This window comes from Globicephala melas, chromosome 3 (genome assembly GCF_963455315.2).
Source record: "Globicephala melas chromosome 3, mGloMel1.2, whole genome shotgun sequence".
In the NCBI taxonomy this organism is placed as follows: domain Eukaryota; kingdom Metazoa; phylum Chordata; class Mammalia; order Artiodactyla; family Delphinidae; genus Globicephala; species Globicephala melas.
Genome location: NC_083316.1, coordinates 6,354,201 through 6,382,193, shown reverse-complemented (window position 1 = coordinate 6,382,193; position 27,993 = coordinate 6,354,201). Strand labels below are relative to the sequence as shown.

General features: G+C 42.4%; 1 protein-coding gene across 1 annotated transcript; it reads right to left on the bottom strand.

The window, feature by feature from the left end:
• Positions 1-27,993, bottom strand: MTRR (5-methyltetrahydrofolate-homocysteine methyltransferase reductase). Its single transcript, XM_030856614.3, has 15 exons — positions 27,919-27,993; positions 26,756-26,917; positions 24,914-25,067; positions 23,044-23,161; positions 20,730-21,108; positions 18,318-18,440; positions 16,669-16,822; positions 15,486-15,574; positions 11,802-11,982; positions 9,840-9,882; positions 9,100-9,286; positions 6,237-6,355; positions 4,721-4,813; positions 4,425-4,607; positions 1-2,310 (listed from the first exon to the last, which is right to left on the bottom strand). Exons 2-15 carry the CDS (start codon positions 26,879-26,881, stop codon positions 2,169-2,171), a joined length of 2,091 nt encoding a protein of 696 aa, XP_030712474.3. The 5' UTR covers positions 26,882-26,917; positions 27,919-27,993; the 3' UTR covers positions 1-2,168.

Genomic DNA, 27,993 nt, shown 5'->3' with positions numbered 1-27,993 from the left:
CAGAATGGAAGAAAATATTTGCAAATGAAGCAACTGACAAAGAATTAATCTTCAAAATATACAAGCAGCTCAATATTAAAAAACAAACAACCCAATCCAAAAATGGGCAGACGACCTAAACAGACGTTTCTCCAAAGAAGACATACAGATGGCAGAGAGGCACATGAAAGGATGTTCAACATCACTAATCATTAGAGAAATGCAAATCAAAACTACAATGAGGTATCATCTCACCCTGGTCAGAACGGCTATCATCAAAATATCTACAAACAATAAATGCTGGAGAGGGTGTGGAGAAAGGGAACCCTCTTGCACTGTTGGTGGGAATGTAAATTGATACAGCCACTATGGAGAACAGTATGGAGGTTCCTTAAAAAACTAAAAACAGAACTATCATACGACCCAGCAATCCCACTACTGGGCATATACCCTGAGAAAACCATAATTCAAAAAGATGGACACAAATTCTTAATTGTCATATATTCTTGTTAGTTATCAATAAGGAATATTGTTCTTTGTCCCCTTTCATGTTTTCACCTTGAGTCTATTTTGGTTGATATATATATAACATATGCATATAATTCTGCTTGCTATGTTTTCTTATGCCTTTTGTTTTTTTGGAAATATTTCTATTGTAAAATATATGAGATTAGAGATTATAATAAACAGCCATGAAGCCTTAACAAATCTTAAGATTATATAATATTTCCTTCAGATCTTCATTTTTCAAAATGACCAGAAACCTGTGACAGGTGAAGATTTGTTTTTTAAATGCCAATCTCTTTCATAAAAAAAACAATATATACCTGAGAGTAGGAGAAAAGTTTTCATACCCCTTTTACATTTTGATTTCCATTCTGACAAAATCTTAAAAGAGAACATGTCACCGGGAATTGTCTTAGTCCATTCGAGCTGCTGTAACAAAATACCACCAGGTAGCTAACAGACAATAGAATTTCTCACAGTTCTGGAAGCTGGAAAGACCAGGTGCCAGTGTTGTCGGGTCCTGGTGAAGGCCTCAGGGTTGCAGACAACCGACTTCCACGATGTCCTCACAGGGGGAAGGAGCGGGGAGCTCTGCGGGGCCTCTTGTAACAAGGGCGCTGACCCCATTCCTGAGGGCTCCAGCGTCATGACCTAACCATTCCGCAAAGGCCCCAGCTCCCACCACCATCACACTGGAGTCAGGATTTGAATATATGAATTTGGAAGACATAAAATATGCAGACAATAGTAGCAATTTTAAAAATACAAGGATATTAAGTAGGTATTTTAAGCCCAGGTTACAACTTGTGTGATATCATGAAGGTAAAATAGATTATGTGGAAAAACTAAAAAATATGCCAAAAGGAGCAGAAATGAAAAGGTGGGGAATGGGGGTGGGCTGGGGGCTGGACAGAGGAGGACAAAAGGGTGTAGCTTTACTTAAACATGCATCTGCTCGCATCTGTAAAGTGAGTGCAAATTCCCTAAATTCTGACACTGTGATATTAAAAGGAAGTAATTGTGGTAAATAAATCACATGCCAGAGCGGAATTTCAAAATATATTTCAGATTTCTAGCATAAAAAAATCCCTGTAAGCATTATCTTAAAATATTTTTTATCAGAAGTATAGTTTTGGTAATAAAAAAAATTTGATAAAATTATATAATCATATATGCTATACATATGTAATTTTAATGCACTAATATGAATATTTTTATCGTATATTTTAAGATAAGAATATAAATTATTTTTAGATTATTTAAAAAGAAACGGTGACTAGCTCACAAGATTTAACTGTCTACCCAGGTGACGCTCGTGCCCAAATCCCGTACTGAGAAGCCTTCACATGTACTGCTAGAGATGCCCTGTGATCTGGTCGCAGTCCCTGCAGAAGCTCTCCCGGAGGGAGAGGCGCCCCGGGAGGTGCTGGCGGAGGAGTGCGGGCTGCCTTTTTCAGCTCAGGGCGGTTTGGGGAGGGTTGGGGGGGCATATATGGGAACCTGAATTGAAAGCTTCCTACACTGTGAAATGGTCCGCTCTCCATGCCACCCCCCGACATCCTCCAAGAAATGGTCAAAAAAAATTTTAATTTTAAAAATCAGAAGTCTCAAGCTTCAGTAAAGTTGTCTTTTAGTACTTTCAGCCAAAAAGCTTTATTCTCTTCCTTTATTTTCCAATTTTTTCACCAAATATCCTGAAGATATCGTTTTTCTTCTTTTAAAGTAGCCAATGTTTTCATTGCTTCTAGTTTTTCAACTCCAACCTCTTTGCTTATTATCTCCACAAGGACATCATTTACATCCTTGGCCATATTCTTAGCATCTCTAAAAAAAAGAATAACGGTATTACTGTTTAGGAAACAGTGATTTTTACCAAATCCTCCTTAATTCACGAATCTCACTGCCGCGACTCTGTCACTACACCTTAGTCCTCCCTCCATTTCTCTGGAAAGTGTCCCTCAGTCTCCAGGCACCTACTGCTCCCCCAGGGACAGGTCTCCGCCCAGGACCACTGCCACATGCAATGCTGACCACCCCATTCACAGCTTTAAACACTTCAAAGGCGTCCGTGCACACGATGAGTTATTAACAGACACGTTTACTGAGAACTTGCCAAGGGCTGGCCCTCTATTAAGTGTGTTTCCACGTCCCAGCTCTTTCATTTGCAGGTCGGGCAAGGGGCCCCTCCTGTGCGCTCCTGTGGCCCCTGCACAGCACCCGGTATACCGTGAGCATCTGCTGACCTGGCTTTCCCACAGGGAGCAGGTGGCTTGGGATAGGAGTGCATCTCATTTACCATTTCTCTCTCGACATCTGCACAGTGCCAAATACTTAGTAGGCACTCGAATGTTTATTGAATGAATGACAGGACTCTAACGTCTCAGGAATTGAACTTGCCCTGCCCCCTCACAGTAAAATTTCCTGAGAAAGTTTTAACGGCTGTCATGCTCTCCCCTCAAGTACTCTGAGATCACTTCTAACACCACGGCCCTTCCCCATGTCCCGCGGCTGCAGCTGCCAAACCTACCGGCCCCTCTGTCTGCTTCCCACTTGACTATCGGCAGCAAAGGCTCCCCTTTGAGTCAGTGTCCCCTGGACTTAGGGACAAGTTCGCTTCTTCCTCAGTGGCTGTTCTTCTCAGTCTCCTGTGTTCGGTCCATGTTAGAGTGCCGTGGGGTGTCACTCTGAGCCCTCACCTCTGACCAGCTATGAACGCTATCAGCTTCACTTCACGGATGTGAAAAATGAAGCACCAGTGACGGTGCAGAGTTATTTCTGCGTTACTGTTTTAGGAGTTTTTTAAGATGTTTAAGAACCCCTCCAAGTTCTCAATTACCAGTTACTCATATATTTGTACTTATGTTTGCACAATGGACTTCACCTCCATTATTAGAGCTGCATCTAAGCCTTCAACCTATATCTGACACTGACAGCACTGTCCTCTGCAAACAAAAGAAAGATCAAATGCTTCACTAAAAGTAAATGAAAATGTAAACCAACACAGCGTCCAGAAGCTCTGCCCTTTCTGACCTAGAGCAGCGTTTTCTAGCTGAGGACTCGTTAATGGGTCATGAAATCAACTTTGTAGCCAAAGTCAGATTTTTGTAAAATGATAGAACAAACGAAATATAAGTTATCAGAATGTGTCATAAAAAGTAAGTAGAAAAAGGAAGTTTTGTTTTATGAACCTTTTCAATTATATTTATATGTATTCTACGTCACTATGCCAGTAGTTCTTTCTCTGTATCATAGTTTAAAAAAAACAAACAAAAAAACCTGACCTGATGACTTACGGAATGTTTTAAATGCCAGGGATGTGTTAGGATAAAAAAAGAGTAATTTCTTATTTCAAAACTCCGTTTTAACTGGTAAACATTTTTGAGTTCCATTAAAACAAGTAGCTAAGTTCCTAAAATTTTTATTTTCTATGGCAATCTTGGGTTTCTATAATGGATCTTATATCAAAAAGTAGATGAAACATAAGAATGACTCCTGGCTTATGTCAACTTTGACATCATAAATTATGCCTTAAAGAAAAAGGATCCTAGACCCACATTCTCAGAGTCAAAACCAAAGCTGTTTTCCTTGGCTAGGTCGACTGCACAAATCACATTTTCACTATTTACTGATACAACAAAATCAATCCTGAGACAGAATGTAACGTTAAGAGGCTAAAAACGTATTTAAAACAGCACAAAGCATTCCCCAATGCATGAGTTAATTTTCTTTTTCTTGAGGGGGGGCCACGCTGGCCAACTTCTTGGCTATTAAGTGTATGTTAAAAATCATTTTAGAGCTTGTATTTCTATTCCTGTATTTAAGAATCCAATCTCTCATCCATACATGTCCAGATCATTAACCAATCGGTCCCTGGTCTCTTTAATAAACATTACTGACTGCCCTCCCCTCCCCGGCACTTGAGCATGATGGCCACTTACCCACACATGTAAACATGACCATTCTCCTGAAGAAGGACCCTTGCCACCTGCTTGCTGTGACGCTGGATGCTGTCTTGCACATACTTTGCTGGGGCTTCTTCCTCCCCCACAGGAGCATCTCTTGAGAAGGAAACTTTCAAGTGAGTGAGAATTCCACACTTAAGGAAATGTCTGAGCTCCTCTCTGAAATACAATATCTACTGGTCACTGGAAGGTTTGTAATTTAAAGTTGAAAAAGTCTGAAATTAGTATTGTACGGCATGGCTGAGTCTTACCATGCTAGAATTGTGAAGTACCTGAATAAATAATCCCTATCCTTATGTCTGCAGCCAAAAAACAACCACATTGCTCCAAAGTGTCCATCTGGGTGATGTTCTTGCAGTTTCTCTCTAAGTAAAAAAGAAAGTTGAGATGTTTGATATAAAGAATAGGTAAAAGCAATCTTTCTTTTTCCTTTTACCTCTCCAGGTAGGTCTGTAAAATCCACCTTCGCAGTCACTCAGTCCATGTACTGAATTAACATTTCACTACCCGCAGCGTACCTGGGCCACTCCAGCAGACACTACAAAAAGTAAGCTTACCTACGAACTGCAGACCTCTATGAGCTTTGTATGACATCTCTGTAGTGAGGATAATTCAAATTATCACATTGTGAAACCCAGACTAATTTCTACATTAAATATTCATAACAATTTTATGAATAAAAATTAACTCTCAACATAATAGAAAAGTGCCACCGGGATTTTTTTTTTTTTTAATAAATTCATTCATTTTCTTTATTTTTGGCTGCGTTGAGTCTTCACCGTTGCGCGCGGGCCCTCTCCAGTTGTGGCGAGCGGGGGCCACTCTTCGCCACGGTGTATGGGCCTCTCATTGCAGCGGCCTCTCCTGTTGCAGAGCATGCATGGGCTCTAGGTGCACGGGCCTCAGCAGTTGTGGCGCACGGGCCTAGCAGTTGTGGCTTGCAGGCTCTAGAGCACAGGCTCAGCAGCCGCGGCACACGGGCCCAGCTGCTCCACAGCATGTGGGATCCTCCCAGACCAGGGATCGAACCCGTGTCCCATGCATTGGCAGGTGGACCCTCAACCACTGCGCCACCAGGGAAGTCCCGGCACCAGGCTTCAAAAGGTAGAATGGTCTGCTGTGAAATGTTTCAGAAATGATGGACACGCCCTACATTTTTGATTTCTTAAGAAAAAAAAAAAGAAAAGAAAACAACAAAAAGACTTCGTACAAAGGATATTACTCCACTATCTGGGGAATATTACCTAAGAGTTGTTATTTCACAAACAGGGAGAGAAGCACAATTTTATTTATTTATTTTATAAAAAATAGTTGTGTTCTGATACAAAGATACATGTATTAATATCATTCTGTTGAAAATTACTGATGTTAAGGGTTTAACTTTGAAACTGCTGGTGCACTTGGATCTTTGTGACTACCAATTTTATCTAGCTAAGGAATAGATGGGACAGCTGCACATCACCACAGCATAAAGGTGTGCTTGAAATTTGTCCCCAAATACATGCACTATAAACTATGGTTCAGCAGGGGAAAAAGAAAAAGAATGTACTAGAGTAAAAATGGAAGTTCCAGCACAAAGCACAATTTCTAGAAGATATATTTACTTTTCCCATGGTGACAAATTATGCTATGCTATCACATATTTGATAATAATATTTTAAAATAAAAATTTTACAACCAAAGTCCAATATCCTCAAAACCACTGAAAAACAAAAAAGCTCTCTATTACATACTTCCACCCAGGACCACAAGGGACACATTTTCTCACCAGCCAAAGAAAACACATACCTATGTTGCAGGAAGCCAATGAAAGGTGCTATGCCGGTTCCTGGACCCACCATTATGATGGGGACTGAGGGGTCATTTGGTAAATGGAAAAAATTTGTTGCCCGAGGAGATATGGATATCTGAAATATTAAACCAATGCTCATAAGTTCGGGAAAAAAAACAGACAAAAGCATATAACCAAGGTGATGCCTGCTAAAGAAATCAGGAAGTGCAACTTCCCCTCAAAGAAGCATCATAAAATCAAATTGCAGCATTAAACCTTACTGAAACCACAAACACATTTGTCAGTACAGAGAAATAAACAAGTCTGTCTTGTAAATTTTTCTTTTCTATCCAAATCAAAGGTATTTTAAAAATGACAGGCACGATATTTCTGAGGCAGAACACTGAATAAATAATAATTGAGTTGTTTTTCTAGGCCCAAGAAAAAGATCTGCTTCCTAGTAGGCAACCCATTATAGGTGTCATGAAGAAATGCACAAAAAAATGAAGACATTCTTCTTCATGTTAGGACATAAAGGGGCAATGAAGATTAACATCAAGATGGGGTGAAGGTTTTAAGTGAAAATTAGGCAAGCGGAAGAGAAATTAAGGGGCTGCCCCAAAGATACTAGAGCACTGCTACATTTGCTACTCTAGGTCCCATGTTACCTGTGTTTGTTGCAAAACTAGAATAAGTGATATATAGATAAACAAAATCTTTTTGCTATAATTTCAAAAGGGTTTTCTTCTAAATCACGTGCCAGGGATACTTAAGGGAATCAATTTGTAAATATATTCATCTTTCAGTTTCACTTTGCCATATGCTTTAGTTACACAGAGTGATAATAACAGTTAAGAATGACAGGAATCTTCCCTCCATTCCCTACTGGTATAATTGTATATATTTTAACCTTTAATTCAAGGAAAATTGTCTGAAGTTCATCAACAGGATGAACACAGTACTTTTTAAAGGAGAACTGGCAGAGCTATATCAACTGATTGTTCTCATTCTGGAGTGAAACTGTAATTAATATTATATTAGCCTTATTCACTTGATTCATCCACTGAACAATGTTACTGAAGGTACTCAATATGACAAACACTAGGACAGAGAAATGAGCAAAACCAAATCTGTCTTCATGGGACTTATATTCTAGTGGGTGGAAAAGACAATAAACAAACATATATTTATAGAATGACAGGTAATGATAAGTCCCAGGAAGCAAAATAAAACAGGATAGGATGGGCATGGCAGGAAACTGCTGAAGAGACCACACTTCCTATGTTCCAGGGACGGCAAAGAGACCAGAACACTAGTCAGCTCCTGCTGTAAATCTCCGAAGGCTTACAACAGCAAACGCTTACTTCTGGCTCTGCTCAACGGCTGCAGCTCTGCACCATGATCTCCTTCACTTGGATCCAAACCCAAGGAGCATCCCTGACCTGAATCATTCCATCCGATGTCAGAGCTAAAGAGCAAGAGAGGCAAGCCACAGCATCCTATCAGGTTCAGAGCGCCTGCTGAGATGTGGCATAATCCTGTCTGCTCACCTTTCACTGGCCAAGGCTGGTCACATGGCCAGGCTACACATGAATGGGAGGGGAAGTCTACTCTTCCTCAGGGGGCAGGGGCATCTGTGAACAACAGTACTATCTACCAGTCGGGGGAGGGCATGCGGTGGATGGATCCTGAATAAAACATGGTGCTACACGGCACAACGAAATTTAAGTAGCTTTAAATTATATCCTTTCTATATGTACCTCTAGGCCTCAACACTGGGTAGTCAACAAAGGTCTGTTAAAATGTGGAAAGAAGAAGAAAAGGGCAGGAGGGAGGAAAGAAAGAATATGTGAAAGGCACACAAAGGTGTCTGCAATACAGCATCAATATACTTTTTTTTTTTTTAGCTTTCTGGAGATCATCTGCTATTTTTATGAGATCGTGAAATGACACAATACTTTCATGTCAGCCCTACAATATTTCTTTACAAAAAAGGAGTTTCTCATGTTCTCAGTATTTTGTTGATATGAGGGACACATACGGTAAAGAACCTGCTCCAGGCAGCAGATTGGGAAAATACCAAGTTAAAGGGCAATTTTAAGCCCTAGTCTTCCCTTAGGGTCACTCAAGTGTGTATCAGAAGTCTTAAATCCCCCTAAGTGCTGTCAACGTTTTAACTTCAGTAACTTACAGCAACCAAACCAGTAATAAGATAACATTACAACTGACATGTTCATTCTTCAATACCATGGAGAAGACGTCATGACAAAGACTGAAATTTCTTTTAAATTTCAACCATCCTTGTGGGTGAGGAGGGAGAAGGTTAACTGCTCCCTATGCGTACGGTCTCGAGTGAGATTTTGCCAAGTGTGGATCAAAATATAAAATAACACCACGGCTCCAACAAAAGGGGAAGAAACGGGCAGGGTAAAATCCTACCCCAAACTGAAGGATGTAAAATTAATCTCTGGTTGTCAGCTGCCACTTTAAGATGACTCCTTTGGGGCACAGGACACCGACTGAGCACAAAATGAGGCTCTTCCTCACTGCCAGCCTTCACCACGCACATGACTCCTCCTGTGCCAAGCTACCAAGAACACTGACGCAAGGTCTTCTCCTTTATGAAGTGACAAGCAAGAAGCAAAGAGCGTATGTGTTATACAAAATTCATGCTTTACACGTTTAGGAAACACATGGACTACACTGAATGAAAGTAATGTTCTCCTGACTTTCCAAAAGAGATATTACAATTCAAGTAGGGCATACATTTTCCTTTGAATAATTTGAGGGGAATGGACAATGCAGGGGACCCTACATTGTCTTTTCTAATCGGGCAAAGAGCACACTTCTAATGATACCCAAACTGCCCACTCCTAGTACCTCGGGCGCCAGGACCTTCTCGCCGTCTGCCCGGGAGGCACCTGTGTTCGGCTGAAGAATCGATTCAACCAACGTGGCCAGCCAGCCCGTGCACACGCCCTTCCGCAGAGTCACCGCCGTGGTGTCAGACCCAAACTCCACGATGTTAAAAATGAAATGAAGCTTCCCTGGGTGAAACAGACTCGAGCTGCAAAGACACAGAGATAAGTTTGTAAACTCCGCCTCAGGACTCACAGACACATGCCAAGCTAGGCCTTTTTTACTGCATGAGGGTATTTCCTAATGGGCTCTAAACCTACCTTCTTCCTCTTCAGAAAACAGTTCTGCTGCTTACTTCAAAGCCCCCCCCACCCCGACCTAGTTTTGTGATGTCATTCAGGACAGTTTCTGGTTACCTGTTTGCCGCCAAGGCTGAATGAGATTTATACCAGCTTTCCTCCCTCTTCCCTACGTCCACCCAGGGAAGGTGGCCGGGCACACCAGTAAAGGCCACACGTGGAGGACCTGCAGACTCGCTCAGTGGGGACACGGCTCTGGACCACGGGAGCCACACCCTATGAACTCCAGGAGGACACAGTCCAAGCCTGCTCTTCTTCACTCCGCATCACGCCTGCTACTGTCCTGCACAAATCTGCTAAGTTTTCAGTAAATGGATTTGTAGCTACTAAGCATTTGGAAGTCAGAGTTTCATTACATTTTAGGAGAAAGAAGCTAAGTATTATGTTAATAAACGTCAGTACCTTGCACATGAATATGGTCTGGGTTGGAGCTTAGGAAGATGTTCTAGAAAAAAATTAAAATAAGCAATTATTAATTCATTCCTACTGAAAATAAATTATATGTATATATGTAAATTATATGTAAAGATCTGAATTTGATTCCTATTTTCTTATTTAGAATTTCTAAATAACTTGTTTTAATTCTAAATCATATTTTAGAGCACACATAAATTCACTGTGTCTAAGTAAAATATCACTAAATACTTTTTTCCAATTCTTAAAGACCAGACATATCACATTTCCCCAATCTGAACTCAGTATTTCTACCTAAAAGCTGTTTTGTTTTGTTTTGTTTTTTTTAAACATCAAAGGGCAGTAAGAGTAGGGTCCATGAATGGGCCTCAGAGTCAAGGAACCAATTACACTGTTTTCTGGGGTGTGTCCAGAGTTTCCAGATTTGAAAAAAGATCATGACCCAAAAAAGATTAAGGACTATGGAAAATACTTAGGCTTGAAATATTTTTCCTTCATAATATTTATATGATAATAACAAAAAAACAGGAGTGTAATGGTGGACATTTTTCAATCAAGTTATCCAGAAACCTAGTGGTTCTAAGATACACAGGTACTCTTTTAAAAGGAATTAAGAAGTCAGTATTTGAATATCTGATTGTCCACTATCAAACCCTGATAATTTTTTGTGCTCCGTATGTTATATTTTTGATAGCTATTTAGCAAAAATTTAGAAAGACCTTTCTAAAATGTCTGACAGTTGTAACAGGATAAGGTTTAATAGAGGGCTCACCTTAATACTTTAGTTATGTTAAGTTTTCTTACAGAAATGAGAAAATAATTAAAACTTTTATGTTTCAATGCCTTTAATTTTTTTACATAACTATATAATAAATGATACATATAAGCTTAAAAAGGTAACAGAAACTCTATAAAAAGAATTGGAACAATTTTTCCATGATTAACAGCTTTACAAGACTTCTTGTAACTTCCCTAATGGGTGTTCTGGTTGTTATCCCAACACCTCTATTAGCTCAAAAGACTCAACTGAGGAGGGGTAAGAGTGTTCATTCGCACAGGAACGCAGGAAGGGCAGCCTCACCACTCTGAGGAGGAGGAAAGAGAATACTAAGAAATAAAAAGGGAAAGGGGCAGGGCCTGACTTGTAAAGCGGAGTGTCCTTAACCGTACTCGGCATCAAAAGGGACCTTGGGTAAAAAGTACATGTTTTCCTGTCACCAAACACAAATGCAAATTTTAAACATTTTACTATTTATCACCAAGGAAAACAGAGAGGAGACGACAAAATCACAAGCATAGGAAAGTAACAAGGGTTTTAAAATCCTATAAGATTCTTATAGTCACTGTCCCTAGTAAACGTCTCCAATTCCTGAGGCCAGTTCCTCAGGGAAGATCTTAAACTCTCTTCTGTTGGAGTATGAGGACCAGAAGACACAATCTGGGCAAAAAAACAGCATATGATCTTTTTACCTCTGGATGTTTTGTCTCTCCCAAGGCTAATGCCCCGGGGCACCGTGAGTAAGGCCACTTGTTTGTACTGGTGGACCTGCCCAGGTGGGAACGTTTCTGTACCCTGCACACAGAGCACACGCTTCACCAGACTCCATCAATTATCACTATCTTTGAAAAAGATCCTTTTCTTGGCAACCTCATTTTTAGATAAAATTTGGCTAAGAGAATTAAGGCTGGCTATATTAAGAGAGCAAATGACAGTGACAGTGGTAGGAAAGAAAAATTAAAAAATAAAAATTTAAGCTTGGAAGAGAGATTCTTCGACTTCAAGAAGGCAGTTCAGCTGTCAAGGCAGCGTGAAGAGCAGCTGTAAGAGGCTTACTTACTGATCACAGTGATCAAGATGCACTCCCACAGGCCTGCAGAGAACTCAAAGGTGCTCTTACCATGGAGACGCTGCCCCCCGGGGCTGGGGTGACTGTGACAGCATCCACTCACCAAGCAGGAGGCTGAGCGGAGGCTGGCAGGACGGAAAGGCCAGCAGGAGGTCTGAAAGGCAGGCACGGGAGTCTCTGACGAAGCGGTTGTAGTCGGCCGCCCCCTGCCTGCTGCACAGCTCCTGCAGCCGTCGCTTCTCCGCGCCGTCGCCAGTGTGGTCCACAAGGGCTCGCAAGAACGCCTGTGGCCGAGGAAGCCGACTTAAATCACCACGCGCTCTGTGGTTACAGCCGTTAGAATGCTGGCTGAGTACCCACCTGGGGATGTGCCCAGTTATCCAAGAAAAAGTGAGTGTGGTCACTAGGAGTGTGGTCAGGACAAGAGCATTTCATCTGTTATTTGTTTTAATGGCAGCCTGTTAGGCAAACCCCACTTTCATGTTCCATTTTTGGTCACCTTCCCTATATCTTAAACCAACCCAATCTCAAATTACATGGCAGGTATATGTGAGTAATCAGAAAGTCACAACTTAACGTTTTTATCTCGGGACACAGTACCTGTTCTCGCCTTAGCGGATGATTGCAACCCAGATTTCTACATTTATTTGACCACTGTTATGACAGGCACTGGGCAGGTAAAGTATGGGGCAAAGTGGACACCTAACTTGCCCAAAAGGCTTCACAGGCGAGTGAGAGCAACAGAAGTCAAGAAGTAACCAGTGTGCGACAGGCTGCCTATCCACCAGGACATACGGACGTTCAGGGCTTCTGAGGCCAGAGGCTCCCAAGAAGGCAGCCTTGAGCCGAAGGCGGGCTGCATGGAAGAAAGGAAGTGATGGGCAACCAAAGAGATGGCAGAGCCACAGGAGGGCACGGGAGGCAGGCAAAAGCATGGCTCCTGGGGAGCACGTGCGCTTCAACACAAATGCAAGGAAATGCGGACACGGGCAGAGGCTGACAAACAGTGAGGGCCAGAACATCCAGACCCCTGCACAGGGACTCTGAGTCACCTCGGATCCATCGTGGAAAGAGGAGGAGAAGAACATAAATAAAGCAAAATAAGAAAGTCCCAGATCCCTAGTCTCAAAGACTGAACCAAGTCCAAACTCTTGGGCAAAAGACCAAACTTGCTAATGACAACTTTTGGTTCTAATGCAATTCCAAGCACATCCATCATGGCACACATAAAACTCTCATTACTCACGGGAAGCAAAGAACTTCGGCAAGTCATCTGCATCAAAGCTACCTGAAACGCGAGTGGGCTCCCACATCCCGGAGGGCTGGATGCCCTTAACAGGGAAAATGAGATCCATGTTCCTGTGAGGGTCACGGGTTTCCACTGGCCCAGCCAAGAATCCCTGCTTAAACTATCCAGATACCAACAAATTACATGGCTTCTTCAAAGTGCTGGACATAGAACAAGCACCTGGGAAACGTCGTGGCGTAAAGCCCCAGGTCTCTGCATGGATCTCTGGTAAGACAGGAGTTTACCAAGAACACTTCACACCACGCTTTCTCAAGTCAATAAAATTCCCTAAATTACAGGCTAAAACAGTAGCAATTGTAAATCCTTTACAATATTTTTATTTTACAATTACAGAAACTTCATGGTACTAAAACAGGAAATACAGCACTGTGCAGAAAACAAACTGACAAACGTTACTAAAACTTAAGTTAGAAATATTTTTAACACAGTAATTTTACTCCAAGGAATTTATTTTTTAAAAAAGACTTCAGGGGGCTTCCCCGGTGGTCCAGTGGGTAAGACTCTGCCCTCCCAATGCAGGGGGCCCAGGATTCGAACCCTGGTTGGGGAACTAAGAAGTCCGCATGCATGCCGCAACTAAGAATTCGCATGCTGCAACTAAGACCCGGCAGAGCCTAAATAAATAAATAAAAATAAATCTAAAAAAAAAGTTAAAAAAAAATTTTTTTAATAAAAATAAAAAAGACTTCAGGTACTTCCCTGGCGGTCCAGCGGTTAAGACTCCACGCCTCCAATGCAGGGGGCATGGGTTCGATCCCTGGTCGGGGAACTAAGATCCCACCCAGCGCAACCAAAAAATAAATAAATAAAAATAAATAAAAACATAAAAAAGACTTCAAACAAGTGTGCAAAGATGAATTAGAATGTTCACCTATGTAGGTTTTTTAAATAGTGGAAAACTGGAAACAACCAACTGTCCATAATCAAATCAACAACTGTTTTTTTCTTAAAATTTTTTTTAATTTATTTATTTTATTTATTTATTTTTGGCTGCACTGGGTCTTCGCTGCCGCGTGCAGGCTTTCTCTACTTGCAGCGAGCAGGGGTTACTCTTCGCTGTGGTGCGCGGGTTTCTCATTGCAGTGGCTTCTCCTTGTTGCAGAGCATGGGCTATAGGTGCGAGGGCTTCAGCAGTTGTGGCACGTGGGGTCAGTAGTTGTGGCTCTCGGGCTCTAGAGCACAGGCTCAGTAGTTGTGGTGCACGGGCTTAGTTGCTCTGTGGCATGTGGGATTTTCCTGGACCAGGGATCGAACCCGTGTCCCCTGCATTGGCAGGCGGATTCTTAACCACTGCGCCACCAGGGAAGTCCTCAAATCAACAACTGTGTTGCACTCATAGCATCTTTTAAAAGTATCTTCAGTACCTTTCCATGCTGGCATATCCAAACTCATTTCCTTTTAAGTAAAAAAAGGCATGCTGCGGAACAGCACATATACTACATGACCTCATTTTTCCTTAGCAAAACAAAATCCAACTGTTAATTGCGGGGGTTTGATTATGAAGGACTTTTGCTTCCTGAGTTACTAACTTTTGTGTCCAGGCTTTTTATAGGCATATTACTTTTGCAGTAAGGAAAGATATATTTTTAAATATGTACTTCACGAAATTTTCAGAAACGGAAGAGTTAAACTAAAACTGTGAAACGATTTAATTTAATCAAGGAGTTCTCATCACAGTGAATCGTAGATTTACTCAAATTGTATCTAGGACTAAGCCCCTCCATAAAGTAGTTCACTTCCCAAAGACTACAAATGCAGTAAACACAGTAATAAAATACAGAATAAACACTGCACTGCGGACAGGGTAGCCCAATAATAGTACTATTTATGCTCACTGGCAATACAAGTTTGGTAAAGCACAACTTGGAAAGTTTACCCATGAATATCCACTTGAGTAACATGGTTATAACAAAATCAGTAGTTCCCGGCATAACACTGACATCTAGTGGATCTTTCTGTCTCCAAATTCATCTAAACATCAATATAACCTACCAAAACCCTTCAATGTTCCCTGCAGAATTCTGACATAATAAATAAGTACAGGTTTTTACACAAAAGGGGTCTTCACAACATTAAACAGGTGGCAAGCAGTGGAAAAGCCCTACACGCCAAGCTTCCTGCCACCAATTAGAGAGAAAAAGTGTCCACGTACAGCTGGAAAACACATGCTACCTAGGGCCACTTTCATCACTAATTACCGTGCTACATCAAGTTAATGTCTAGAAAAATAAGATTAAGAAAAAGCCCTACTTTAAAAATCTCATTTCAGTAGAAAACAAAAAACTTCAGTATAAGCACAACATAAAAATATTTGTCCATGACAATTACAAAAACACTGCACACCTTGGGAACTATTTTGAACACATGCTGTGAAGACCATATTTTCTAAGCCTTCAAAGGGCAAATACCAGATTTAATAAACCCTACAAAGAGGTGAGCATATTTTTAAATAGTCACCCAAAGAAGAAAGAAAAATACCTTCTTAGGAACCGCTCGTATTTCAAGGCACCAGGTAAGAAGGAACTGGAGAGAACACTTCTCAGGTATATGCTGGGGCAAGGCTGCTCCTTTTCAGGCAGACGGGAAAGAGTCAATGACACAGAAAATAGAGAAGACAATGTTTTCCATCCCTAAAAACACTAATAGCTGTAATATTTTACATTATAGTGCTATCAAAGTACTTGTGGCAATATGACTTGTGGCAATGTTTATTCAGTTAAAAAATTTCCTCAAAAGGAATACAGAAGAAAAAGCCTACTTTACAAAAACAATGGTTATAAATTCAACGGCATTATTGTACCAGCCATACCTACCAAATCTAAGTACACCAAACAAAAGAAAGGGAAATTATCCAAAACCACTGAACAAAAGAAAGGAACAAAAAGCCAAAAGACGGCAGTGGTCCAATAACACTGCCTATCATCCTCAAAAAGAATTTCAGAACTGACTGAATTCCAGTTCAAGATTCTAAGCAAATAACTAAAAAATAACTTCCTTTAATTATGGAGCAAGCAATTATTTTCATACATTAAATAAGCAAAAACAAATATGCTATGAGAAACAAACATTAAAAAAAATTTTTTTTTTTTTTTGTCCGTGCCATGTGGCTTGCAGGATGTTCCCCCGACCAAGGATTAAACTTCAGCCCCGGCAGTGAAAGCCTGGAGTCCTAACAACTAGGCCACCAGGGAACTCCCAACAAAAGACTTTTAAAAAAGATTCATATAATACAGTTTTTTTGGCGTGACAATATGCTAACCTAGAAACAAAATAATGCTGATTGCGAGAAACAGTCTAACAAATCAGCCCTAGTCAACTAACCAATCTGCTTCTCCAAAACCAGTTACATTCATTTTTTTAAGCGTTCCCCAGTTTACTGCAAGCTTGCTGATTTCCAGAGTTTGGAAAAAGCTGATTCTTCAACTTCATTTTTAATGTCTGTAAGCATCCAATAAGCATAAACTCTATTACCATCTCATTCAGTGTAACTGACTCATTCAGGGTACTTGACGTGAAAGTTAAAATCCTCCAAGACCAGCAAGTGGCTGTGTTCCGCCTGCTGATCCATGGCCGACCCCCGGGCATCTGTGCAGACTCGCCCTGGTCACCTCCAATCCCTTGGCCCAATGACATCCTGGGAAATAAAAGATCAGGGCTGTACCTTTCTTCTTCGTGTCGGCCTTAACGTTCAGGACGACACAATGTTCTCTCCTGTCTGTGAGCTGCAGTCTTTGGAGTAGGTGCTGCACCTCTGAGTCACTGTTGGGACAGATCACGTTAAAGGCATCTCCAGGCTGGTAGGAAAAATCTGTTTTCTAGAGAAGAACCAACATGAAATACAAAAAATTCCACATGAGTTAAAAGAGTTTTAGTTGTGGGGTAACAGAGTTTTAAATATATGACCACTTGAATAAATGAATTAGTTTATTGCAACTAGAATTATTTTGTTTCTGACAAATAAGCCCAAGTAACCAAACAAACATACTTTTATTAGGGGTTATTTTTTAAAGAAATTCTGTAGTTATCCAATGTTTTGCTTTACACTGAGTATTCATAGACTAGAAATTAAGACCCTCTGCCTCTTCTAAAAATCAAGGTGCTCTGGTAAGCAGTGTTTTAATAATCCATGTAAAAGTCCGCTCATGAAAACATACACACACACACACATTAGGAGCAAAAGAAACTACTTAAGGCCGTCTGCACTGGTTTTCAATTTCCTTTCTTTACTCCTTTTCTCTGGGGAGGAACAGGGGTCAGGGAGAGCAATTTCTTTTCCCTTAATGACACACGACGTCAAACCGCCTGGCTTGGTACTGGTCGTGCACAAACCCGGGCTCCAGGTGGAGCCACCGCCCACAGCAGGTCTACTTAGAGCAGTGCGGGGTGTGGAATGCTCCGCAGAGGGGCTTCTGGCCACACACGCTCACACCTCTAGCCTGGGAGGGACACACGCTGTCCCTACCAGGCGGCCAAACCTTGCCTCTTTATGACGAAAGTACAGAACAAGAGTGAAATGGTTTGGTGTACATACGATATTTAGCAACATGGATTAAAATGTTCAAAAGGAAGATGGAACTACTCAATACTCCGTAAGCAAAACCATCTAGTTCTGACGCCTGTCACATTTCTTTCTTTCTATGAGAAACTCAATTAAACCCACATCGACGGCCTTGGTGCACCCTCTTCTGAGAGCCCAGCCCACGGAACCTCACAGGGCCCTCGTCAAGGGTTGAGCTACGTGGCTGTGAGGATGTACAACCACAGTTTCTTAACCTGAGGCCAATGAGGCAGCAGCTGGGGAAGCCTCATGGATGGGGTTCAGAGAGGGAGCACATCAACGCCCGAAAACTGTGTGCAAAGTGTTTATATATAATCATTCTTCTGGAGAGGGGGTCCATGATTTCTTCCAGATCCTCAAAGGAACGAGGACCATCACTTTGAGAAGTGAATGTCACATGACTGTCTAGTCTGGCTCTACTTCCAACTAGCCGCTGACCTCAGGTAAACAGCTTCCTTTCCAGGGGCTCTTACGGAAATACTGCTCTGATTCCATTATTCTTTCGTGGCTTAATGAGTAAGGCAGCAACACTATGCTCTCAAGTAGAATCACCTCCAGTCACTCATTTTAGGCCCTCCTTGAAGTGAAAAGAAAAGGTATGAGGCAGAGAGAAAAAATGATGGGTCAAGAATAAAAAGGCCGCTGTCCAGCCACAGACCTCACTCTTCCTGAGTGTGTAGATGAGGACACAGCACAAGTCTCTGCACTTGCTGGCAACATCCCTGCGCTCAGAAACACATTCTGTAACTTACTGAAATGTCCAATTCTATCAGAAGAGTGGTTTTTATGGCATCATTCGTAGTCAGTTGAACTGCCTTTGAAATTGGAACGTGAAAAATTGGATCCACTGAGGTCACAGGTGCTTGGCTTTCCTCCTTGAGAAACAAATGTGATAAAATATTACTAAATGCAGTTTTCAATTATACTTACCACTGCTTCACTTAGTGACAAGGTGAGAGCTACAGGATCTTTTAAAATGTCCTGCTATTTAAGTATTCTTCCCTAAGGTAAATGGCTACAGACATACACCTCTCAGTCTTTCAGAAAAGAAGCTCATCTACACCTTAAACTTGCCTATTAGACTTTAGAATTTCTGAGATATACGGAAAATATCAGATACTACCATTTTTCATGTAAAGGTCTAACAGTCTTCCTAATGAACTATGCAAAAAGAAATAGCACGTGGCATGTGGACAAAGGTTTAGCTAAGGTGCTCTTTTCCATCTCTATCCATAAAGAGGACTAGACACGTTCACTTTCACTTGAACATTTACAATTTTGCCCCAAGACCATGACATCGTTCCTGCTTGCTGGTACAAGACAGTGCAAATAAATGTAGAACATCTGGACACTCAGCAAAACATCACACTAGTCCACAGTATCAACACCATTATGCTAATCAGATGATGCTGGAGTCTTCTGTGCCTTATGGAGATTGAGGGCCTGTGGTGTAAGTACAATTTTTAGGATTCCAATGTTTGGTGCGTGTCAGGACATCCCCCCCAAGTAAAGGATACACTATCTCATCTTGCACTTCACTTCACCTAGAGAGATGCATTACACCTGGCAGGCCTCTCTTCAGGCTCTGGGATACTGAGATACTGCTCCAACCCAAACACCAGGTGACACAAAAGTGGCCAGCGTTGAGGGGGGCCCAGAGCAGGAAGGAGCTCTGCAGCAGGACCCCGTGACACGCTCATCGGAGGCTGTGTTGCTTGTACTACACAGTCCAGGAGATCCCACGGCGTTAGAGGCAGAAGGGATGGGGAGACGACACTGTGTGGCCTGAGTGGGTCCAGCTGAAGGCTTTCTTATGGCTGCACTGAAGCTCAGCTTCCCACTCAGCCAATCCTGCTTCTACCCTCCCCTCTCCCACCCACCCTGCCCCCAAGGTGATGATCCCAAGAGGATGCCCTAAAAAAGGAAACTTTTTTCCCCAACCCCTTATCCTCTAGGTATATCCTTTGAACAGATTTACACAAGTTTCCCTTAAATAGTTGAGATTTTTAAAAATCTTTTAACCACATTACCAACAACTCAAGCCTATTTAATGATAGCTACCATAAAAGAAACTCTCAGCAGCTTCTCAGTGAAGTGCCTTGTCAGATCAGTCAGCGCTCACAGCCTCTGCCACATGCACCCGGCCTTGCAGCGAGCACACGGGGGCTGGCTCTCCACAAGTCCATGCACCCTGCTCCCACCAGCCCGGCATGTTTACTAGAGCCACCCATGCCTGTTCCCAGCCCTGACTACCATGTACTTATTGTGATTTGCCCCACTTAATAAATAATGAAGTATAAGTGCAAAGGCGATAACCCACGGCTGGTCATATAAAACCATACCTGTTTATCTGAATGCATTAGAGAAACACTACTAAAGGTGGGGTTTATGTGAGAAAGCCCCTGTGGGACTCCAATCAGCCACTCTAAAACAGAGGGCTTGGCTCTGCATTACAAGATTGGCTGCACTGGAATTTATTCTAAGCATGCTGGAAGAAACTTCAGGGTACCATACACCGGCAATCATGGGGTAATATTAGCTATTATTCAACTCGATGCTCAAAAATTTACAGACCACTTTAAAGTCATTTATTTATTGATAAGAAAAATACTCTAGGCAAAGAGAAAAAGACTTAATATAGACAAAAATATATGTGTAAGATATTATCAAGAAAAAGAAAAACCCACAAAGTGAAGTAACCCAGAATACCGAAAATCCATACTGGAAAAAGATTTTCCTATAAATGAGTCCTCTGAGTTTAGCTGCTGAGATAACTTCCTGACTGCCCACAACAACTTGCCCTCATCTGGCCAACACATAAAGTGAGAAACCAAGAAGTTAATTCTCCAAAATAATGGAGAGACTGAGCTGTTAACCATTTCCTTCTTCAAAGAAAGGGAATGTAACAACACAAGCAGGTGTGCCATGCGTGGAGGTAGCACCTCTCCAGTGACTACTCAGTTCTGCCACTGCAGTGCAGAAGCAGCCACAGGCACCGCGTGAATGGACAGGCATGGCTGGGTTCCAATAAAACTTTATTTACAAAAGAGAGGTGGGAGACCACACTCTCCCTGCACGCCACAGTCTGCTGGACTCCATCATAATGTAATTTAAAAAACACCACCACCACCACCACCCACGGCACATAAAGTAAAACTGCTTACCTGGCCGAAGGACTCCTCCAGATGCACCTGTAAATATTCTGGTGGTAAAGCAGGAATATTCAGAGAGGCCTGTGAAAGCGGGGGTATTGAACGGGCAAGCGAGGGCTCAAAGTCTGCAACCAATGTATTCGATTGACCTCTGTCCACTGCATTTTGCTCTAAAACTTCAGCATCCTTTCGTCTGGAATCATCTAATCTCAGAAGTCCGACCTGTGATTCAACGTGTAGTAATTCCGGTGTCACGGGGTCTGTCCTCCGGGAGGCATTAGATGCCATTGTGAGAGTTCCATTCATCCCCTCTTTTCCTTTACTCAACAGAAAATGCTTCGCCAGGGCGGCCCAGAGTCCATTAATCCATGGCTCAACCACAAGTTCTAAACTGGATTGTTGTAATAAAAAAGGAAAAAAGAAACAAATGCCTCAGTTCTCCATTTAAATACATAACAATTGGATAATGGCAGAATCTGTCCATTTGACAGAACGCTGTGCAACTGTCAAAAACACTAAATATGGAGGCTATTCAGAATACAAAAAATACTTATGAATGATTAAGCTAAAAAGCAGAACATTAATGTGTTCATTAGCGCTGCGCTGTACAAAATTCAGAGAGCAAAAATGAAGATAATTTAGTAAAAGGTAATAGGAGTGTGATTCCTCTTAACTTCCTAAAATAGAGTTGGTAATTTAAGAAGCTGTAATTTTAGACAGGCATGCTAAATTCTGATGAGGTTAACAGTACTTATCCAAAATCCAAGTCTACTCTAATATCACAAATGATGATTACGTCAATCGAATGCACCTTTTTTTTTTCTGCCTAGCCAATTTACTGATCTTTATTTCCCACAGATTAAAATATTACCAAGAAACCACTCCAGATTAATGCTCTTTTGACTAATAGTTCAAACCTTCAATCAGTTCTGAGCAATTATTCCAATAAAATTTCCAGGCAGGCTGACCACAGGGGAAAAAAGCAATCATCCTTTAGGAGAGCTGAATTAATCATAAATACAGGGGACTTCCCTGGTGGTGCAGTGGTTAAGACTCCAGTCTACATTCTTAACCCCTTCAATGTGGTGGTACTTTAAGCCAAGATGTCTCCTTGAAAATATTTTAATTTTAGAAAAGAGTACTTAGGTTGACAACTTAAGAGATGCAGGCTGCTGAAATATACATACAAGAATTTTAATGCTCGATCCAATAAATGAACAGGGAAACCAAAAGTCTTTGAAGTAAAATATGAACTGAGCAATAGGACTAATGGATTTATAAGGGTTTAGCAATTAAATAGCTCATACAGGACAATAAACATTTAATGCCAACAAGCTTCAGCGCTGGGGGGAAGCCCAATACAAAGGGACAAAACTAAAAGATAACGTGCAAGGAAATGTGGTAGAGCTTTGTCACCAGACAGGACATATGCCCTGGGGAGATGGAACAAACCCACAGTATCACAGCTGCAGAAAACGACGGATGTAGTGGACTCAAAGGCTGAGTTATGGGGAAATAGAAGTGTCTCCAACACGCCCGGGCAAGGTGATATACGTAGAAAAGCACGACCTTTGCTGAACTTGTCATGATGCATAAACACAGATCTAGTGGGTGAGATTTACTTAGTACATAGGCCTAGTAGAAAAAGAATCAAATGCGTGTGTGTGTGCTGTTATCTGGCTAAAGCAGTTCAAGGATAAACGACAGCATAAGTTGTAGCACAGTACCCATAAGGTTTCTGAATTAAGACATTAGGAACATTTGAAAGGTGGCACATAGAGTGAAATGCTGAATTGTAAAAACAAGAAAAAATAATGAAATAGAAATTATATTTCCGGTTGGCATGGTGGCAAATGGCCAATAGGAGGGAGAACACCAAGGAGCCGGTGTGCCAGGAAGGCCTCTGACCCGCATCCTCCAACCGTAACTCGTGGCCTGCTGGGCACCTTCCACATGGGAGGTCCCGAGTCCAGTCGCTCCCGTGGGCACACGCTACCCAAGTGCCTAAAGAAAATGCTGACTTTTTGCAAACACCTACACATTTTTAAGACTAAGGTAACCGTACTGGGGCACCTCTCCTAGTTTCTTCCATTAACAGATACTGAGATGGATAAGGCACATAAAAAAAAATCAGCAACATAGATAAGTGAAACTCTGGATGGTCTTCTTTGGTGCTAGAATTAAAAACAGCTAACAAAACTAAAATAAGACTTTCAAGATCGAAGTTTAGTGCTAAATCAAAAGTGAACCCCTTTTATAAACTCACTAACTTTCATCATGTACAAACAAGGTTTACTGGAAATGACAGAAAATACGTTGCTCTTACCCTACACAGTCATCCGCGTGGCCAGTGTCATAGAAACGCTGGGCACCAAGCTCCTGAAATCGTTTATCAATTATCTTCCCCCCATTACAGAAGTACGTGTATTCTGAATCACCCAGACCTAAAGAGACCAAATAGGTTATTAGTATGCAATAAGGTTTAAATTTAATCACATACAGAAGAGAGAAACAAAACATTTAAAACAATACCATTCCATGCTGTTGTTGATGGAACAAGAAATAATGTATAGCTTCACGTTTTCTTATTTTTTCCTTGAGAAATACTAAGTATACAAATAGAAACAAATAAATTCTTTGGACCACTATTAACAGATATAGATCTCACATTTTTGTTTCCATGAATCTGTGTAAAAATATGGCAATCTGTAAACAAGGATTAAAAACATGTAATATCTGTATTTGAAGACTTTTCCAATCTACTGAAGGGTCTGCAAACTATAGCCTGTGAGCCAATTACCACCCACTGTCTTTGTAAATAAAGTTTTATTGGAACACAGCCAAGTCTACTGGTTCACACCTTGTTATGGCAGGTTCAAGCGACAACAACAGAGATAAGTAGATGGTATAGAGACCAGTGGCCTGCAAAGCCTAAAATATTTACTATCTTGTCCTCTACCGTTTACTGACTCCTAATCTAGAACGTGAAGAGGTTACATCTGAAACACAACCAACCATTTATTTGCTCTGTTTCTGTGTTGGATAAATTAAGAATTGCTTCTATGTTTCCTGGTAAGAAATGGACTAATATTTCATACCTAGTTGAAAATTTAAAATTAAAAGCTTAAATTTTTTAGTTGTTTAATTGTCTTCCTGGATTTTTCCTACAAGAATGAGGTAAGCAATTGGTGGGTCCATATATGGGCCTAAGACTGACTAAAACGGTTAGATAAGCTTCAGTGTTGCCTTTTAAATAATTTTTGGAGGAATTTTTAAAGCAATATGTACAGGGCCACTCTTGAAAATAAAGAAACTGGAAAAAAACAAATTAAAAAGATGTGAACACTCTAAAATGCTCTCTTGAATACATTACGCGACAGATCTTGGCCAGGGTCACAACCTCAAAGCTCTAACCAATTATTTATCATAGCACATTCCATCCTTCCTAGGTACCTTCCCCAAACTAGTTCTCAAAGGTGAATACAGATCACAAGCCAGGCAAATGGACCCTGAATTCCCTCTCTCGTGTCCTATCTTGCTGAGCTGGTCCTCTGATCCTTTAATATTTTAAACCTGTACTTCACAGAGCCCTAGGCCAGTGCTTCTTAAGCTGGGATACATATTAGAGTCCCCTGGGAGCTTTAAAAAATACTGATACCAGGACCCTACCTCAGAACAATTAAGTCAGAATCACTGGAGGGGGGCTCAAAATAATGGAGTTGGAAGGAAAACTCCCCCAGCGGATCCCAGTGCATGGCCAGGCTTGAGAACCACATCCTAGGGGAATGGGTCTTCCCCTAGGGAAACTATCACGTCCACCTGAGAGCTTTAAAACAACAACAACAACGCCAAAAAGCACCAGCATGCCAGGTCGCTCCTTCAGGGATTCTGTTCTGGCAGGTTTAGGGTGGGGCCTAGCCACTAACATCGTGAAAATATTTCCTGGTTGAATCTGGTGTGTGCCTGGGGTTAAGGTGCTACTCAGGGGCTCTGCAGAGGAGCTGCTGTGGGGTGAAGACTGGGGAAACAGCACCTTATTTACATTCAAATATTATACATACATAAAGTATTTATATAAAAACCCAAAAAGGACAAAACCCAGGCAATTACACACCATGGCTTTGAAAGATACGTTTAGATACTAGAGTTAAATCCAGCAGCAACAGTACAGTAAGTGCACAAAATACAGTCCACACCTAGTAATCCATACCACAGGTGAGCAAAGAAGTCACCCGGCAGTGTCTTGTCCTGTATGGCTTTAACAAACTTGCGGGCTGTGTCTGGCAGGTCTCCGTCGCCCGTGGTAGAAACCACCACCACAAGAGGCGCTGTTTCAGTTTTCAGATCATACTATAAAATAAGGGTGTCATGTCAGAGGTCTATTACTATATGTATTTTTGACTTAACACATCAGCAAAGCAATCAGGTTAATTTTCCGTCTTGTTGTCTGTATCGCATAACGGCAGAGAGGTACACAGAGCATTTTAAAGTTGGCAAAGAAAGTGTTACTCCTCAGAAATCAGGAAACCTGGCTGTCAGGAAGGGCCCGACTCCCTCAGGGTTCCAGAGAGCCGAGAATATCATCAGTGGTAAACTGAGATCATCAGTGTTTCCGAGTCTTACAAACCAAGTTTCCTTATTCTAATTCTCAACTAAATCTAAGTATTTCCAATAAAGCACTTGCCTGTCTCTATTCGTATCGACTCCATGAGCTCTGCTCCTCAAGAATATCATCTAACTCGGCACAAAGGAATTCATCACTTTATTTTTCATGCTGATATAACAGGTAAAGACTTGAGCTAACATTTTACTGTGCTTATAGGACACAGCACAACTCTATGCAGTTTAAAGTCACTTTAGTTTGAAAAAGACTACCATGATCTAGGAAGCAGAGAGCTATCAATTGGAGAAATCACTCAGCTGGGAAGAGCAAACAACATGACTATGGTGGCAGCAAAAAAATTCACTACTCACCTAACTTTCAAATAGCTGCTGACCCCACTGGGGTCACTGGTGAGGGGGCCAAACCAGGGCTGGTTATATGATGCTGATGACTTTGCAGTAACAGATACAGACTGTACTCCACCCTGTGGCAGCAGCAATGTGAATTCACTTTGAAGGTGCTGTAGAATCACGGAGCCTGCGATTGCTGGTGTCCCCCAGGACCCTCCCTGCTGGGTGACTGACTCCATCGGGGCCACCCTAGCCCTGCTGCATCAAGGAACTTGATGGTTTCCCTGCTATGCACTGAGTTTATAATTCACCTCTGCTGCTGACAGGCTAGTCTTTACAACTAGAGATGCGGGAAAGACCAGAGGAGGTTGTGAACTTGAGAGTGCACTGCAGGGGTGGGTTTTCAAGTACAGAGCTGAATTCGAGGGCTTAGTGGCTGGCACATCACTGTGTGGTGTTAGGGAGGAGCCCCTGCTCGTTGCTAGGGCCTGAACTGTATGAAACTATAATCTGAGGGTCTCAATCAAACCAGTTAGTCTGGGCACAGATCTGTTACGATCTCATGTATCCTAAGGTAGGAACTTCTGCAGAGATTGAACGTGATAAAAACAAGCAGTCCCAAGTCTTCTGCAGATCCTTACACCTCCACTTTAACTTCTATTTCACCGAAGAATTCAATGGTTCTTCACTTGGAGGAACTCTGGCATGAATTTCAGGGAAGTTACAAATGGGGCAGCAGGATTCGTGAGGTGGAAAGCGCCCATGTTCCTGTGAACACGCACAACTCATTTGTTCCCAGGCACCCCGTGAGAAAAACAAGGCGAATACTACTATTCCCATTTACAGTTGAGAGTAGTTATTCGTCTTAGTTTTTAAGACTATGTAGTTTAATTCAAAACACACACACACACACACGTAGAAAAAAACTGGCAGGAATCTTGCAACACAGTTGATAAAATAAATTTCTAAGTGTTAAAAAAAAAAAAAAGGATCATGGTGGCATTCAGCGTCCCACTTCGTTGTTTAACGTCGCTTCCCAACCAGAATACTTCAAAGTATGAAACCCCGTAAAAACCATGACTTACCTTATGAGACTCACTAATACAGTGAAGATCTGCAGAAAAACCATATGCAACTGCTTTTTCACTTATTTCTTCGGCTATGGCCTTTGCCTGTCCTCTCTGTGTAGCATAGAGTAACAAAAACCTCATCACTTCAAAGCATCTGCTACAGCTGTGACAGTTACACTGACAAATAGAAAAGGGAAAAAGGGATTTCCTTTTTAATGAAGTAGTAATCAACCTGCAGGTATGAATTCTCTTAATTTAAAATAATTGCAACAATATCCACAGATAATACGAAATATACTCCTAAGTTTGTTTGTTAGCATTAATTCTAAAGGTTGAAGAGAGAGAATTCATTAAACCAAGGAGGATACAAGGTACGAAGCTCGAATTCCGCGGCACACAAATCACACTCTGGGGCCAGACTACTGGGGCTTGAATCCAGCCACGATGAATCACTCACAAGAGCAGAACTTTAGGCCAGCTTCTCAACTGACCGGTGGCTCAGCTCCCGCACCTTCAGAGCGGGGACGATGACCATAGTCACCCGACGAAAACAACGGGTGATGGAAACGGCACCGCTTATTATCATAGCTAAGGACCCGGAGCACTTCCCAGGAGCCACGCACGATCCTAGGAGCTTCAGAGAATGAGCCCCTCAGCCCCACAACGACCTCGTAGAGCCTCTACTGCACCCCGCATTTCTCGGGGGCGGCTCGCCGGCACCCGCAGGGCAAGGTCCGGCGGAGAAACAGCGGAGCATGAGCCTGCGTCCGGCCGGGTCCGCACTCCCAACATTCCTGACCCTCCGGCGCCCCGTCCGGACGCCCTCGCCTGACCCTGCGCCCGAATGTGCCCTTGACCCCGTCTAGAAAAGTGCCGACGGAGGAAGGGCCCACAGGGACCTGCGGGACCGGCTCCGCTGTGCAAACGCCGCGGCGCCGCCGGGGACCCGCTCCCAGAGGCAGCGGGGAGGCCTCAAGGCCGAGTCCCCGGCGTAGCCCGCCCTCCGCGCGCGCCGCCCGCAACCCCGAGGGGCCGGGGTCCTGACCGACCCGCAAGCGCCCAGCCCGGCTGGGGGAGGGACGCGGAAGCCGGTGCCCTCGCCGACCCCGAGCCGGCCACCCTCAGTCCCGTGCTGGGCGGGTGCCCACATCTGGAAACTGCCGCGCCCGTGCCCTCACCTGCGGGGGTCCGGCGGGGACGCTGGGCAAAGCGCAGGTACACACGACCCCCTGCTCCCGCGCCTGCGCACACAG

Excerpts from the sequence above, each read along its gene's own strand:
- MTRR (XM_030856614.3), bottom strand. The coding sequence starts at position 26,881 with ATGAGGTTTTTGTTACTCTATGCTACACAGAGAGGACAGGCAAAGGCC. Across the intron at positions 11,983-15,485 it reads TACGAGCGGTTCCTAAGAAG|GCGTTCTTGCGAGCCCTTGT; the intron begins GTATTTTTCTTT and ends CCTCGGCCACAG. Across the intron at positions 6,356-9,099 it reads AGAAGGTCCTGGCGCCCGAG|ATATCCATATCTCCTCGGGC; the intron begins GTACTAGGAGTG and ends TTAATATTTCAG.